Raw genomic sequence first — 13582 nt, 5'->3', positions numbered from 1 at the left:
CATACAGTCAGTTTAGATAACCATCTCAACAGCTAACATCAGTTGATGTTCCTTCCGTGGCCTGTCTCTCCATGTCTGTCCTCTCAGAGCCTGATGTCCCAGGTGGCGTTTGGCTTTGGGACAGAGTACTTGTCCCGTTATGAGGAGCAGGGTCTGGGTCTGCAGTGGGACAACATCCAGACCAGCCCTCTGGAGGGGGATGAGTACTCCTTCCTCACCTCCATCTCTATGATGGCCCTGGATACTGTACTCTACGCCGTCCTTGCCTGGTACCTCGACAACGTCTTCCCAGGTAACCACCATGCTAATAGCCTAGGTACTAGTTTGTGCCATCATGCCACTCCTCGTCAGGCCATGTTTGGAGTCGACATGATAGCACGAACAGATCTGGGACCAGGCTATAATGCTTTGACTCATGGCAGAAATGCATATAGTAAGTATGCCTAAATCAGTTACAAAAACTCATAATGAACGTCATAGAAGGAGCAATGTTGAAACTCAGCACCAGTTGGTTACTTTTGTACTTTTGGAGTTGATGTTCATAACTATTGGTCTTATTTGATGATTGGATTCTAAAACCAGCACCGCCTCCGTGTTTATTTCTGTTCTCCTATAGGGCAGTATGGAATTGGTCGGCCATTTTATTTTCCCATCCTGCCCTCCTATTGGCTCAACTCCAGACCCCCAAAGCCAAAAGAGTTGGAGAAACCCAGGTTTGACAACCTGGTAAACCAGGCTGAAGAGAAGCAGAAGACCAATCATGAACCAGGTGACGAGCAGAAGACTAAGGCACCAGATGAGGAGCTGCCATCCTGCAAACACCAGGACAAACGAGAGAGGCTGGGGAAGGGGAAAACAGAGGAGGAGGAGGAGGAGAAGAAGAAGAACCAGGAGGAAAAACAAAATGGAGAAAAAGAGGGTAAAAACACATTCAAATAAATCCACTTGTCTTCTAAAGAGAATAACTAAGTGGATTTTTTTTTTAAATATGTAAGTATCAGGACCATGGACTCTTTGTCTCAGTCCAGCATCTCTGATGAATCGCTGATGAGGTTTGAAACAATAGAGCTCTCTCCCTCTCTCTCTGTGGCCTGCTTGCCCGGCCCATAATGCTTAGCGGCAGGCAGTGTGTGGGAACCTGCTGTCCTTGAGTGTGTTTGCTCTCCAGGTCGGGTCTCAATACAGACTGACACATTGGTACATTTCCCTCAGTCAGAGTTAGTTAATATGTGATTCAGCTCCCGTTTGGTTCGCTCCCTTTCACACAGTCAAAGTGGCAGCATTCCTTTCCCCTGATTTCACCTTCACTGTTCGCCATTGTTTTTCTTAAGACATCTCATTCAATGGTGTATCAGCAACGATTTGTCAGATTAGGGATATGAACAGTGACTAGATAAAATAACGTCTTTCAGGTCATGATGCAATGTGGTGGAAGGTCATGTGAAGTTGCTATTTTTGTGAGGCAAAAATAACATAAACAGCTTTGTTACAGTTATTATTCACTATCAGCACAGACAAACACCAGTATTTCATAACCCTGTAACAACTGTGTAACAGTACACCCATTCCTTATCAGTGCACACTACAGTGTAGATGTTGTATAATATGAATGACACACTATAATACCCTGACAAGGTAAGCTTGTTGTTCACATCTATCTGATTGTATTGATTATATTGGATTCTATCTATTAATTGTATCAGATGTTGACCTCACAACTCCTATCCCAATGACCTTTAACATCTGACCTCCAACCTCTCACCTCTCCCCCCAGGTCAGCCCAGCCATGCCTACTTTGAGGGGGAACCGGCAGGACTGGTGGAGGGTGTGTGTGTTCAGAACCTGGTCAAGGTTTTTGGTAGGGGACAAAAACCTGCGGTAGACGGACTGAGCATCACCTTCTATGAGAGCCAGATCACTGCTTTCCTGGGGCATAATGGAGCTGGGAAGACCACCACCTTGTATGTCACCCACAGTCAAATGATTCACATTTTGACCATCTGAATCAGTTCAGGGCTGTGTTTCTCAACCTGTGGTACCTTCTATCCCCTGGGATACCTGACCTATGAGCAGGTTCTTTGGGCAGAATGTGATCAACCAAAATAGATTGAGAACCACTGGTTGGGGGACAGCTTTGTGACAGTAGGTGTAGTGACTATGACTGTGACATCTGGCCATGTGACTCTGTCTGTCCTCTACATCCTCTGTCCCTCTGTGTGGTCTCCACCAGGTCTATCCTGACGGGGATGTTCCCTCCCACCTCTGGGACAGCCTCCATCTATGGGAAGGACATCCGGACAGACATGGACACCATCAGGCACTCTCTGGGCATGTGTCCCCAACACAACATCCTCTTTCACCAGTAGGTGACCTCTTACAGTGCCTGCTGCCTCAGTGGGTTAACGAGTCATATAGACACAAGGAGTGATTAGATGTGGTGATGCATTTGTCTATTGTCTTTCTCTCCACCATGTCCATGTCTCTCTCTGCACACTTATTTTCTTTCTCTTTCCCTCATCCTCTCTGTCCATCTCTCTTAGCCTCTGTCTCTTCTCTCGCTCCCCTCTCTTTCTGCGTTAGTGCATGGGGAGGGGGAGGTAAGGTGCGGGTACTTCCTAAACAGGTCTAATTTATCTCTGTCTATGGAGATTAAGATGTTGTTATGTGTGTCTACAGGTTTAATAAAGACTATTTGGTCTGATGTGGGTATGTTGGGACAAGATCATAATGAAACAAGAATGTAATGCAAAAAGAATGTTGCTGAGTGATTCATAAAATCCCAACTTCCCACTCTGTTGGGGTGTTCCCCTCGAAGGAGCACATTCAGCAGAGTGCAGCTGTTCACCACAGTCTGTCTGTCTGTCTGTCTGTCCGTCTGTCTCTCTCTCTCTGTCTCTCTGCTCTCTCTCTGTCTCTCTCAGTATGACCGTAGAAGAACACATCCTGTTCTACAGCCTGCTGAAGGGGAGGTCTCTGTCTGAGGCTCAGCTGGAGGTAGAGAACATGCTGGAGGATCTGGGCCTGCCCCACAAGAGAGACGAGGAGGCACAGAACCTCTCAGGTTTCACACACACAAACACACACACACACACTGTGTTGGGCCTCGGGCACAGTTACAGTATATAGTTCATCATTGCTAGTTCTGTTTCACTGCCAGCGATAATGAAACAAACACTTCTTCTCATCTTTAACTTGTGTTTAGAGTGTCATAATCAAGATATGAGATACCAGTATTGTTGTCCTCTCCTAATGTCCTCATCTTCTCCTCTCAGGCGGCATGCAAAGGAAGTTGTCTGTTGCTATGGCGTTTGTGGGCGGTGCCAAGGTGGTGATTCTGGACGAGCCCACATCGGGGGTGGACCCCTACTCCAGACGATCTATCTGGGACCTACTACTCAAGTACCGATCAGGTACACACCAGACCTGGTTTATAGTTACATGTGTATTTTTATAGTTACATGTGTATTTAATTATTTGTTATTTAAAACTTTTTTTTTCTGTGAATTTGAGTATTTTCAAATACACAGCCCAAAACAATAACTTTTATTTAAGTATTTGATAGTTTTTTTGTTAAAAAAAAATAGTCTACCAAATAGATTTGAAAGTATTTTCAAATACTTATTTCAAATATTATTTTTAAATTCCTCAGTTTAATGCATAGGAGTGTATTTGAGTCAGTGTATTTGAGTTTTTTCAAATACTTTCCAAGTGTATTTACAAATACATTATAATATTCAACTACTTGTTTTTTAAAAATTAAGGTTATCTGAATACTTATTTTGAATTGTATTGAAAAGTAATTGGAACACACTACATTACCAAATTAAGTGGTCCTCGCTTTGCTGCTATAACAGCCTTCACTAGATGTTGGAACATTGCTGCGGGGACTTGCTTCCATTCAGCCACAAGAGCATTAGTGAGGTCGGGTACTGATGTTGGGCAATTAAGCATGGCTCGCAGTCCAATTCATCCCAAAGGTGGTCAATGGGATTGAGGTCAGGGCTCTGTGCAGGCCAGTAAAGTTCTTCCACACCGATCTCGACAAACCATTTCTGCATGGACCTTGCTTTGTACACAGGGGCATTGTCATGCTGAAAGATGAAAGGACCTTCCCCAAACTGTTGCCACAAAGTTGGAAGCACAAAATCGTGTAGAATGTCATTGTATGCTGTAGCATTAATATTTCCCTTTTTTGGAACTAAGGAACCTAGCCCAAACTATGAAAAACAGCCCCAGACCATTATTCCTCCTCCACCAAACTTTACAGTTGGCACTATGCATTGGTGCAGGTAGCATTCTCCTGGCATCCACCAAACCCAGATTCATCCGTTAGACTGCCAGATGGTGAGTGATTGATCACTCCAGAGAGCGCATTTCCACTGCTCCAGAGTCCAATGGCGACGAGCTTTACACCACTCCAGTCGACACTTGGCATTGCGCATGGTGATCTTAGGCTTGTGTGCGGCTTCTCAGCCATGGAAACCCATTTGATGAAGCTCCCGACGAACAGTTATTGTGCTGACGTTGCTTCCAGAGGCAGTTTGGAACTCGGTAGTGAGTGTTACAACTGAATACTCCTGCTGGATGGAGCAGGAAAAACAGCTGATTAACTGGAATTTACCAACATCGGAAATGTATAATATCAAATGCTATCTCATAATGCTAACCCTATATAACCCACTCTCTCTCTCTCTCTCTCTCTATCTCTCTCTCTCTCGCCCTCTTTCGTCCTCTCTCTACCTCCCCAGGACGTACAGTGATTCTGTCCACTCACCACATGGACGAGGCTGACCTGTTGAGTGACCGTGTGGCCATAATCTCTCAGGGTCGTCTTCACTGCTGCGGCTCCCCGCTCTTCCTCAAGAACTGCTTCGGTGCCGGGTTCTACCTCACCCTGGTTCGACGAATGAAATACGAGGGACCCAGGACCAAGGTGGGATGGATACGATCTCGGAAAGAGCCTCTAAAGTGTGTTGTTGTTTGTGTGAGAGAGGGAAGTGTGCGTTAGGGTGAGTGAGTGCTTTCATTGCCTAGACAGAGGTGCGTGTCATCGATGCCGTTTTCTCTTTGTCCTAGATGAAGTGTGACTGTACTGATGAGTGTTCGTGTAAATGCTCCACCTGTACCACGTACAAAGAAGAGTCACCTCAAGCCAAAACCCCGGGCAGACAGATGGACGGTAAGGTTTTCATTGAGGAATTGAGGTGACATAAAGTATACGGGACCATAAAGCCCCTTTACACATGGCCACTTTCCTCACTAGGTGTTGTATCTGTGTATGTTCTGTATGTGTTGTAACATACTTGTAACAGGTGACATAGCCAGAACCACAGCGTTGGTTCCACCACTAGTGTTGACTCGGTTTGTGTGTGTGTGTGTGTGTGTGTGTGTGTGTGTGTGTGTGTGTGTGTGTGTGAGTCTGTGTGTGTGTGTTTCTCCCTACTAGGTGACTTGTCAAGCATCACAGGGCTGGTCCACCACCATGTCCCAGAGGCCCGTTTGATCGAGGCAATCGGCCAGGAGTTGACCTACCTGCTGCCCAACCAGGGCTTCCAGCCCAGGGCCTACGCCTCCCTCTTCAGAGAGCTGGAGGAAACCCTCTCTGACATCGGCCTCAGCAGCTTCGGGGTCTCCGACACATCACTGGAGGAGGTGAGCCTATATTCAGTCACAATACATCAGTCCACTGCATGTTTCCATGTTTGATGGCCATGTACCATTGCACTTTCTTTTTCTCTTGTAGATATTCCTGAAAGTGACAGCGGACGGTGAAGCCAAATCTGGCAAAACTACACAAGGTAATTTAAAAAGAAGAAGATCTGAACTGTATGTCTTTTATAAATTGTGTATTGTCTGTGATGTTCTGTGTGTTGGTCTGTATAGTACTGTACTGTACTGTGATGTTCTGTGTTGGTCGGTGCAGTACTGTACTGTGATGTTCTGTGTGAAGACTGTATAGTACTGTACTGTGATGTTCTGTGTGAAGACTGTATAGTACTGTACTGTGATGTTCTGTGTGTTGGTCTGTATAGTACTGTACTGTTCTGTGTGAAGACTGTACAGAGCTGTACTGTGCTGTTCCGTGTGAAGACTGTACATTACTGTACTGTGATGTTCCGTGTGAAGACTGTACAGTACTGTACTGTGATGTTATGTGTGTGACAGTTATGTTGAATTTGCCGTCATCTACCCCCCAGACCAGAGATTGTGGCAGCAGACACTTCGACCCAGTGTAGGACACAACAAAGTAGCACTTTATGTCGACCAATCTGAAGGTGACAAGCTACAAGCAACAAGCTAGAAACTACTGCAATGGCAATAATGCTGCAATGGCTATAATGAACAGATATTTTATAAGCCATGGCCTTTAAACTAGGACTATCAACGTTAATTATTGACCCATATACTGTTCTCTAGTGGCATTACAGGAAGCTGTCATAGATTCAGGCTTACGCTGAGTGGTGGCGCTGCAGGCTTGCAGATCATGCAGAGTGTTTATGGCTTTCACTGTAGAAGACCATTTAAGCTGTTTAGTATCACTCTTTCTGTCTGCAGACAGGGAACATTTAACTCCCAACCTCTCCCTACGTTACAGAGGCAGACGGGGAGACCCAGGCCAACAGGCAGGGCAATTCTGGGGGCTCGGAGGGCAGCAAGGGGCGGGGCTCTAGACAGGTCAAAGGTGTCTGTCTGGTCCTGAAACAGTTATTTGCCCTGCTCATCAAACGGTTTCACCACGCCACAAGATCACATAAGGACTTCTTTGCTCAGGTACCATTCTCCACAGACGGCTGTTTGCGCTGTGCATTTTGTGTCCCCTCTATCATGTGCATTGGCTATAAATCCCTATTTATAATAACGTGCAATAATGTTACCCATTTCTTGATGGTTCCAGTTTCATGATGCAGAATTTGAATATGGAAACGTCCCCTGTGTCCTTTTGTTTGGCTTCTTCAGATAGTTTTGCCTGCCAGTTTTGTGTTCGTATCACTGATGTTCACTACGATCGTACCTCCGTTTGGAGAGTACCCCAGCCTGACCCTTAGTCCCTGGATGTATGGACGACAGTTCACCTTCTTCAGGTGAGCATAGAGACTTCGGTCCTGCCCTGAGTCTGGCACCATTTGTTAAATCACTCGTCCAGCCAATTCAGAGCAGATTCAGTCTGAGGAAGTGCAATTCCACTGGCACAACACATGAGTAGAACGCAGAAGTCGCGAATGATTATGTGGATTTTGATCACGTTTGATAAAGACTGCTGTTGACTGTTGGATGTGCCATCTTCCAGTAACGAGCGTATCCTGGACCCTGAGATGAGGTACTTTGGAGAGGTGCTGCTGAACAAGCCTGGCTTTGGGACTCGCTGCATGGTGGATGAACCTCTGGAGTGAGTGTTGACCAGGGACAGTTCACTTACCATACAATATCCTCTGTTTGCTAAGTGTCGAAGTATAGCATCACCTTAAGACTCGATTCCAATAGGAGTCAGATATCAGTCTGGAGGCCAGAAAGCAACTCGCAGGCCAGATGTGCGCTAGGCTTGAGTTTGAGACCTTCTTAAAGAATGTCATAGTTACTGATATCATGTCGGCTACTGTATGCCCAAAAGTAACAAACACTAGGGGAGGAGGGAGGCGTCGTTGCATATGCCCGAAAAATGATTTTGTGTATCATGTTGATCCTGATAGGCACTTCAAGTGTAACAATGTGCATGTGTGCATGCGTGCTCCCGGTATAGGGATTTCCCATGTAATAACATCACAACGGAGTGGGAGATGCCGCTACTGAACCCTGCTCTGATAGACATGTTGGATGGACCAGAGTGGACCGCAGTTAACCCTTCCCCAGGCTGCCAGTGTAGTACCCCTAGGAAACTCACCATGCTGCCTGTCTGCCCTGAGGGAGCAGGGGGGATAACACCACCACAGGTTAGTGGAGACATATGCATAGGCTTTAACTGGGCTGATACAATATTGTGGTAATCAGGTGGCCCCGGTTTAAATCCCAGTCAGTCACCAATGCACACAGTTATACATACACTGTTTGTTCGTGTGTGTGTGTTGTGTGCGTGCGTGCGTTGTATTATAGAGGATCCAGTCGACAGGTGATGTTGTGGTGGACCTAACAGGCAGGAATATCTCTGATTACCTGGTGAAGACTTACCCCTCTCTCATCAAAGCCAGGTACTGTGGAACTATTTCAGCCTTCATCTACTTTCTTCTGTTCTACATACACAGCTCTAATAGTAGAATTCATGTGTCTTTCTTGTTCAGTTTGAAGAGCAAATACTGGGTGAATGAACAAAGGTACTATTTCCATATTTTACAAATTCGAAACGTAGTATATTTGCAATGAGCTAGGTGGGTGTTACCTTTGCTTGTGGCCGTCATGTAACGAAAAGTGATGTTGTAGCGCCCTCTGGTGGCCAGGGGCATAGTACCGTTGTCTTACTCCTGGTGTTCAGATATGGAGGTATATGTGTTGTCTGTTGTCTGTCATCCAGGTATGGAGGTATATCTGTCGGGGGACAGCTTCCTGTGTTAGATGTGGACCCTAAGACCATTCAGGACGCAGCGTCACAGCTGGGACGACTGCTCAATGTTACTGGGGTATGACTACTAAAGATGTCTCTGGTGTGGATCTTTACACACTTCAACAGCCCTGTAACTGTCCATGTAACCAATCATGGTACTCTTCTTTTCAGGGTAAATACTCCAAACAAACTCTGAAGGACATAGGAACCTTCCTCCGATACATGGAGAGTGAATACAATGTCAAGGCAAGGCATATATTGCACTTGTCTACACTGTATACAATTTAACCCTCTACTGCAAATCCACTGTCTTACTTTTGTACCATACACCAGCAAAAGAAGATTCACTAGAATGTCCATTCTGTATTTTTGAAGGTGTGGTACAACAACAAGGGCTGGCATGCCATGGTGGCCTTCATGAACGTGGCCAACAACGCCATCCTCAGAGCCAACCTGCCCAAAGATGCCAGCCTGGATGTATACGGCATCACCACTATCAACCACCCTCTCAACCTTACCAAGGAACAATTGTCTGAAGTCACTGTGTGAGTACTGGCCTTTCAGGAGATTTGATACTTTAGGTCACTGTGTGAGTACTAGCCAGGCGAGTTGATTAAAGACAGATCTCCTGGATCACCTAACCCCGTTCTGTGTCCCTGTGAGCACCTCAGTGGATGTGGTGGTGGCTATCTAACCCTACTCCCTCTCCTCTCCTCTCCTCTCCTAGTCTGAGCACCTCAGTGGATGCGATGGTGGCTATCTGTGTTGTCTTCGCCATGTCCTTTGTCCCAGCCTCCTTTGTGCTCTACCTCATCCAGGAGAGGGTGACCCAGGCCAAACACCTCCAGTTCGTCAGCGGGGTCAGTCCCGTCATCTACTGGATGGCCAACTTCCTCTGGGACATGGTATGTCTCCCCGTCATACTCTCTCCAATCTCACATTGACACACACACACCAAGTTCTTGACATGCCAAAGCGGTTCGTGGCGAGGCTACCCACTCTCTTAAATGATCGATATCAATGTGGCATGGCAGATCATTCCAGTGAAGAGAGATCACAGTGAAGTGATAGGTTGTAGAAACGCTATTTACCATCTGTGACATACCATATTCCACCTAATGTCATGTAGTTTATTACCTGAAGGGCATACGTGTCTACTCAAACAGGCCAACGGATTGACATTCATTGTGCCACTTCCCCCTCATCAGGTGAATTACTCTATCAGTGCAGCACTGGTGGTGGCTATTTTCATGGTCTTTGACAAGAAGTGCTACACGTCGCCAACCAACCTCCAACCCCTGACAGCCCTGCTCATGCTCTATGGGTAAGTCAGTGTACTACAGTACAGGACGCCCCGTTTACTTGGGCTAAAGGTGGAAGGTTACCGATTTAGGTTAGCGGTAATTTATCCTTGGAGAGTGCATCTTCGAACAGCTCTTTATAGCATGCTCTAAATGATGAATGGATTGTACTGTACAGCGATACAGGCGACGAGAACTTGAGTGGTGTTAATGGGGCTAAACTTGTAGCAGGTTTATAGTGCTGCTCACGCCACTCAACTCCATCCAACAGTAACAGAATAAGCTGACATTCTGGACCAGAGGAAACCCTTCTTCTAGAATGAACATTTAGGCAAGGACCACATGTAAATGTTAAGATGATCCTAAAAAATATAAGCTTGATCAAACGACGAGAAAAACCCTCCCTACCTGTCTCTGTTCACTGCAGGTGGTCTGTGACTCCCATGATGTACCCCATGTCCTACATCTTCAGTATTCCCAGCACAGCCTACGTCTCTCTGTCCTGCATCAACCTGTTCATTGGCATCAACAGCAGTGCCATCACCTTCATCCTTGACCTGTTTGACAGCACAGCGGTGAGTGGAGAGCACAGACTGGGATAAATGCTTCCTGTACTTACTCACAGACCTGTCTGTCTCTACCCCCTGCTCAATGACTCTTCAAATACTAATACTTGTTGAGTGACTCGATTCTACTGTGTGGTTTGGCCCTCCATTTCTGTCTCTTCCTCCCCCTCCCCTCTCTCTCTCTCTCCCCCACTCCCTCCCTTTATTTATGTATCACTCTAACTTCCTGCTTCTCTCAGGCGCTGTATAAGTGTAACCAGCTGCTGAAGAAAATGCTGCTGATCTTCCCCCACTATTGTCTTGGCCGGGGTCTGATCGACATGGCTATGAATCAGGCTGTTACTGACGTCTATGCCCGCTTTGGTGAGTCACACCCCCTCCACCCCCTGCCCCGTCACCCTCCAACCCCTCACCCCCTTCAACCCCTTGCCACCCCCACCACTCGCTCCAAGGTCTGCATTCTGATTGGTCAGCAGGGAAATGCCGCTAGCAACCCTAGCCTGTTCTGCAGGTCTTGGACACCTCCAGACCCCAAAGCCAAAAGGACGGGAATACCATTGGCCTCGGATGACCCCGGGTCGGGCCGACTGCCTCTGAAACATGATGCTGTGTATTTGTCCTGCCGAAGCTCTAGGAGGTTTACACCCAAGACACTTCTTAAATAACTGTGGAACTGAATAAGCTTTCCCCTAATCGGCTGATAAGACCAGTCAAAGCCAGTGGCGACCGAGTGTGGTTAGCTAGGTACAGAGCCTTCCGAAAGTTTCACATTTTGTTACATTACAGCTTTATTCTAAAATTGCAGACCTGCCAACATGCATGCATTTGCTACAAACTACGCAATGTTCTGTCCATGTAAAACAGATATGAGATCCGAGTTAAAAGTATGCCGAAATGAATAGGGCCTGATTTTATTTCTTTTTAAACTTAAAAAAACAAACATTTTAATAAAAAATAAATCCACTGAGTAAATCTAACATCCCGATTCTCGAGCTGCAACACACAGACATGTACGGAGTTTGTGTCAACGAACATGGAGATGAATACATCATTATTCGACGTAGCTACCAGGTGTCTGCCCCTCCTGTTTGTTGTGATGCTGAGTTTGCCGACTGTCAGCTGTACGTAAACACCTGGACGTGTGTTGTGGAAAGGCAAACACTGATTGTTTCAAGCTAACGTTAGCGAACATAAGATGGACATTCAGTGGGCTCTAAACTGCCATCAGTTCACTCGCATTAGCTAGTGAAATAAATGAAATGCAAATACGAAAAATAACTGGTCGCATTTGTGCGAGTATGATATACATTTAATTCTGCGTCCCATTAGTTGTCTTTCTCACGTAACATTACGAGGATCACTCAACCAGATAGACTGTAAATGTAATAATGATCCACGTCACATTACAAAAGTAAAAGTATAATCAAAAATACATATAAACATCTTGGCATTAAATGGAGTCAGGAGTTTAGAAGACCGCGATGAAGAATGAATGAGTGTCTGGTATTAGCGATAGAGGCAATGCTTCTAAAATGCTTTTGCACTAGATTTGAGATTTGATCAATTTCGAAAATCTGAAATGATGTATGTGCTGCAAAGAAATACAATAGGCACCTTCACATAGACTGAAACAGCGGACTCTTCTAGCGAACAGCGTTCTGATTCCCATTGCGTAGCCAGTTTGCGATCATTTGTTTTTGTTTTCAAAATGATTGTTGAGTGTTGATTAGGAATGGTGTCTAAAAAGCCAATACTTGTGAGCAGGCACTAGTGATTGGCCCTGTTTGAGAGGTGACAAGCGTTCCTCTACTATAGAGACTAAACTTATGTAACAATTTGTGCTAAGAAAAACGTTATAGATAATTATCTTCATTCTACACTGTACATGTAATCTCCATGAATAAATGCCTTTTGTGTGTATTTTCTAATGACATATTGTTAGTGACTTTTACCATTTGTGCAAATGGGATGCTGTCAATGAAGTATTCCAACCTTTTATAGACTTGATTTGGTACAATTCCATAATTGCAATCAGACTCACCAGCAGCGTGTGGACGAGCGTGCGTGCTACTCGCGCAAGTGAGTCTCCAATTTGCCGTGCGCATCAGGTACTCTAAAAAGTTGGACAGGGTTGGCAGGTCTGTAATGGAGTAAATTGTTATTTTCCCATCATCAATCTACACGCAATACACCATCATTTTAATACATTTTTTGCTAATTTATATATATAAAAAAACGGAAATATGGCATTTACATAAGTATTCAGACCCTTTACTCAGTACTTTTTTGAAGCAACTTTGGCACGGATTACAGCATCGAGTCTTCTTGGGTATGACGCTACATGCTTGGCACACCTGTATTTGGGGAGTTTCTCCCATTCTCTGTAGATCCTCTCAAGCTATGTCAGTTTGGATGGGGAGCGTTGCTGCACAGCTATTTTCAGGTCTCTCCAGAGATGTTCGATTGGGTTCAAGTCCAGGCTCTGGCTGGGCCACTCAAGGACATTCAGAGACTTGTCCCGCAGCCACTCCTGCGTTGTCCTGGCTGTGTGCTCAGGTTCGTTGTCCTGGCTGTGTGCTCAGGTTCGTTGTCCTGGCTGTGTGCACAGGTTCGTTGTCCTGGCTGTGTGCTCAGGTTCGTTGTCCTGGCTGTGTGCTCTGGTTCGTTGTCCTGGCTGTGTGCTCAGGTTCGTTGTCCTGGCTGTGTGCTCAGGTTCGTTGTCCTGGCTGTGTGCTCAGGTTCGTTGTCCTGGCTGTGTGCTCAGGTTCGTTGTCCTGGCTGTGTGCTCAGGTTCGTTGTCCTGTTGGAAGGTGAATCTTCGTTCTGGAGCAGGTTTTCATCAAGGATCTCTCTGTACTGCCTCGTTCATCTTTCTCTCAAGCCTGACTAGTCGCCCAGTCCCTGTCGCTGAAAAACATCCCCACAGCATTATGCTGCCACCACCACCAAGCTTCACCGTAGGGATAGTGCCAGGTTTCAAAAATGGCGCCGGAGGAGATGGCCGCCGTTTTAAGGTCTCCTAACCAATTGTGCAATTGTGCTATTTTGTGTTGTTTTTTTCGTGATATTTGTAAATGATTTTGTACATACGTTTCTGCAACCATATCTTACAGAAGAAAAGCGCTTCTGGATATCAGGACAGCGATCACTCACCTCGGACTATACAAAGAGCTTCTGGATAT

General features: G+C 45.8%; 1 protein-coding gene across 2 annotated transcripts in view; it reads left to right on the top strand.

The window, feature by feature from the left end:
* Positions 1–13582, top strand: part of abca4b (ATP-binding cassette, sub-family A (ABC1), member 4b) — a 53042-nt gene that overhangs the window by 28528 nt on the left and 10932 nt on the right. Inside the window, exons 17-40 of one of the 2 annotated variants that reach the window (XM_029649637.2) lie at positions 88–292; positions 617–919; positions 1775–1961; positions 2231–2362; positions 2922–3061; positions 3273–3410; positions 4749–4933; positions 5077–5179; positions 5447–5652; positions 5744–5798; positions 6198–6275; positions 6596–6771; positions 6958–7082; positions 7289–7387; positions 7739–7928; positions 8089–8183; positions 8274–8306; positions 8504–8609; positions 8705–8779; positions 8909–9078; positions 9261–9438; positions 9742–9857; positions 10262–10409; positions 10640–10763. In XM_029649637.2, coding sequence (XP_029505497.1) covers positions 88–292; positions 617–919; positions 1775–1961; positions 2231–2362; positions 2922–3061; positions 3273–3410; positions 4749–4933; positions 5077–5179; positions 5447–5652; positions 5744–5798; positions 6198–6275; positions 6596–6771; positions 6958–7082; positions 7289–7387; positions 7739–7928; positions 8089–8183; positions 8274–8306; positions 8504–8609; positions 8705–8779; positions 8909–9078; positions 9261–9438; positions 9742–9857; positions 10262–10409; positions 10640–10763 — 3367 coding nt within the window. The remainder of the gene's footprint in view (positions 1–87; positions 293–616; positions 920–1774; positions 1962–2230; positions 2363–2921; positions 3062–3272; positions 3411–4748; positions 4934–5076; positions 5180–5446; positions 5653–5743; positions 5799–6197; positions 6276–6595; positions 6772–6957; positions 7083–7288; positions 7388–7738; positions 7929–8088; positions 8184–8273; positions 8307–8503; positions 8610–8704; positions 8780–8908; positions 9079–9260; positions 9439–9741; positions 9858–10261; positions 10410–10639; positions 10764–13582) is intronic. The other variant, XM_029649638.2, reaches the window with a different exon arrangement.

Source organism: Oncorhynchus nerka, linkage group LG22, assembly GCF_034236695.1.
Source record: "Oncorhynchus nerka isolate Pitt River linkage group LG22, Oner_Uvic_2.0, whole genome shotgun sequence".
Classification (NCBI taxonomy): domain Eukaryota; kingdom Metazoa; phylum Chordata; class Actinopteri; order Salmoniformes; family Salmonidae; genus Oncorhynchus; species Oncorhynchus nerka.
The sequence above is the reverse complement of the archived record's forward strand: the minus strand, read 5'-3'. Positions and strand labels throughout refer to the sequence as shown.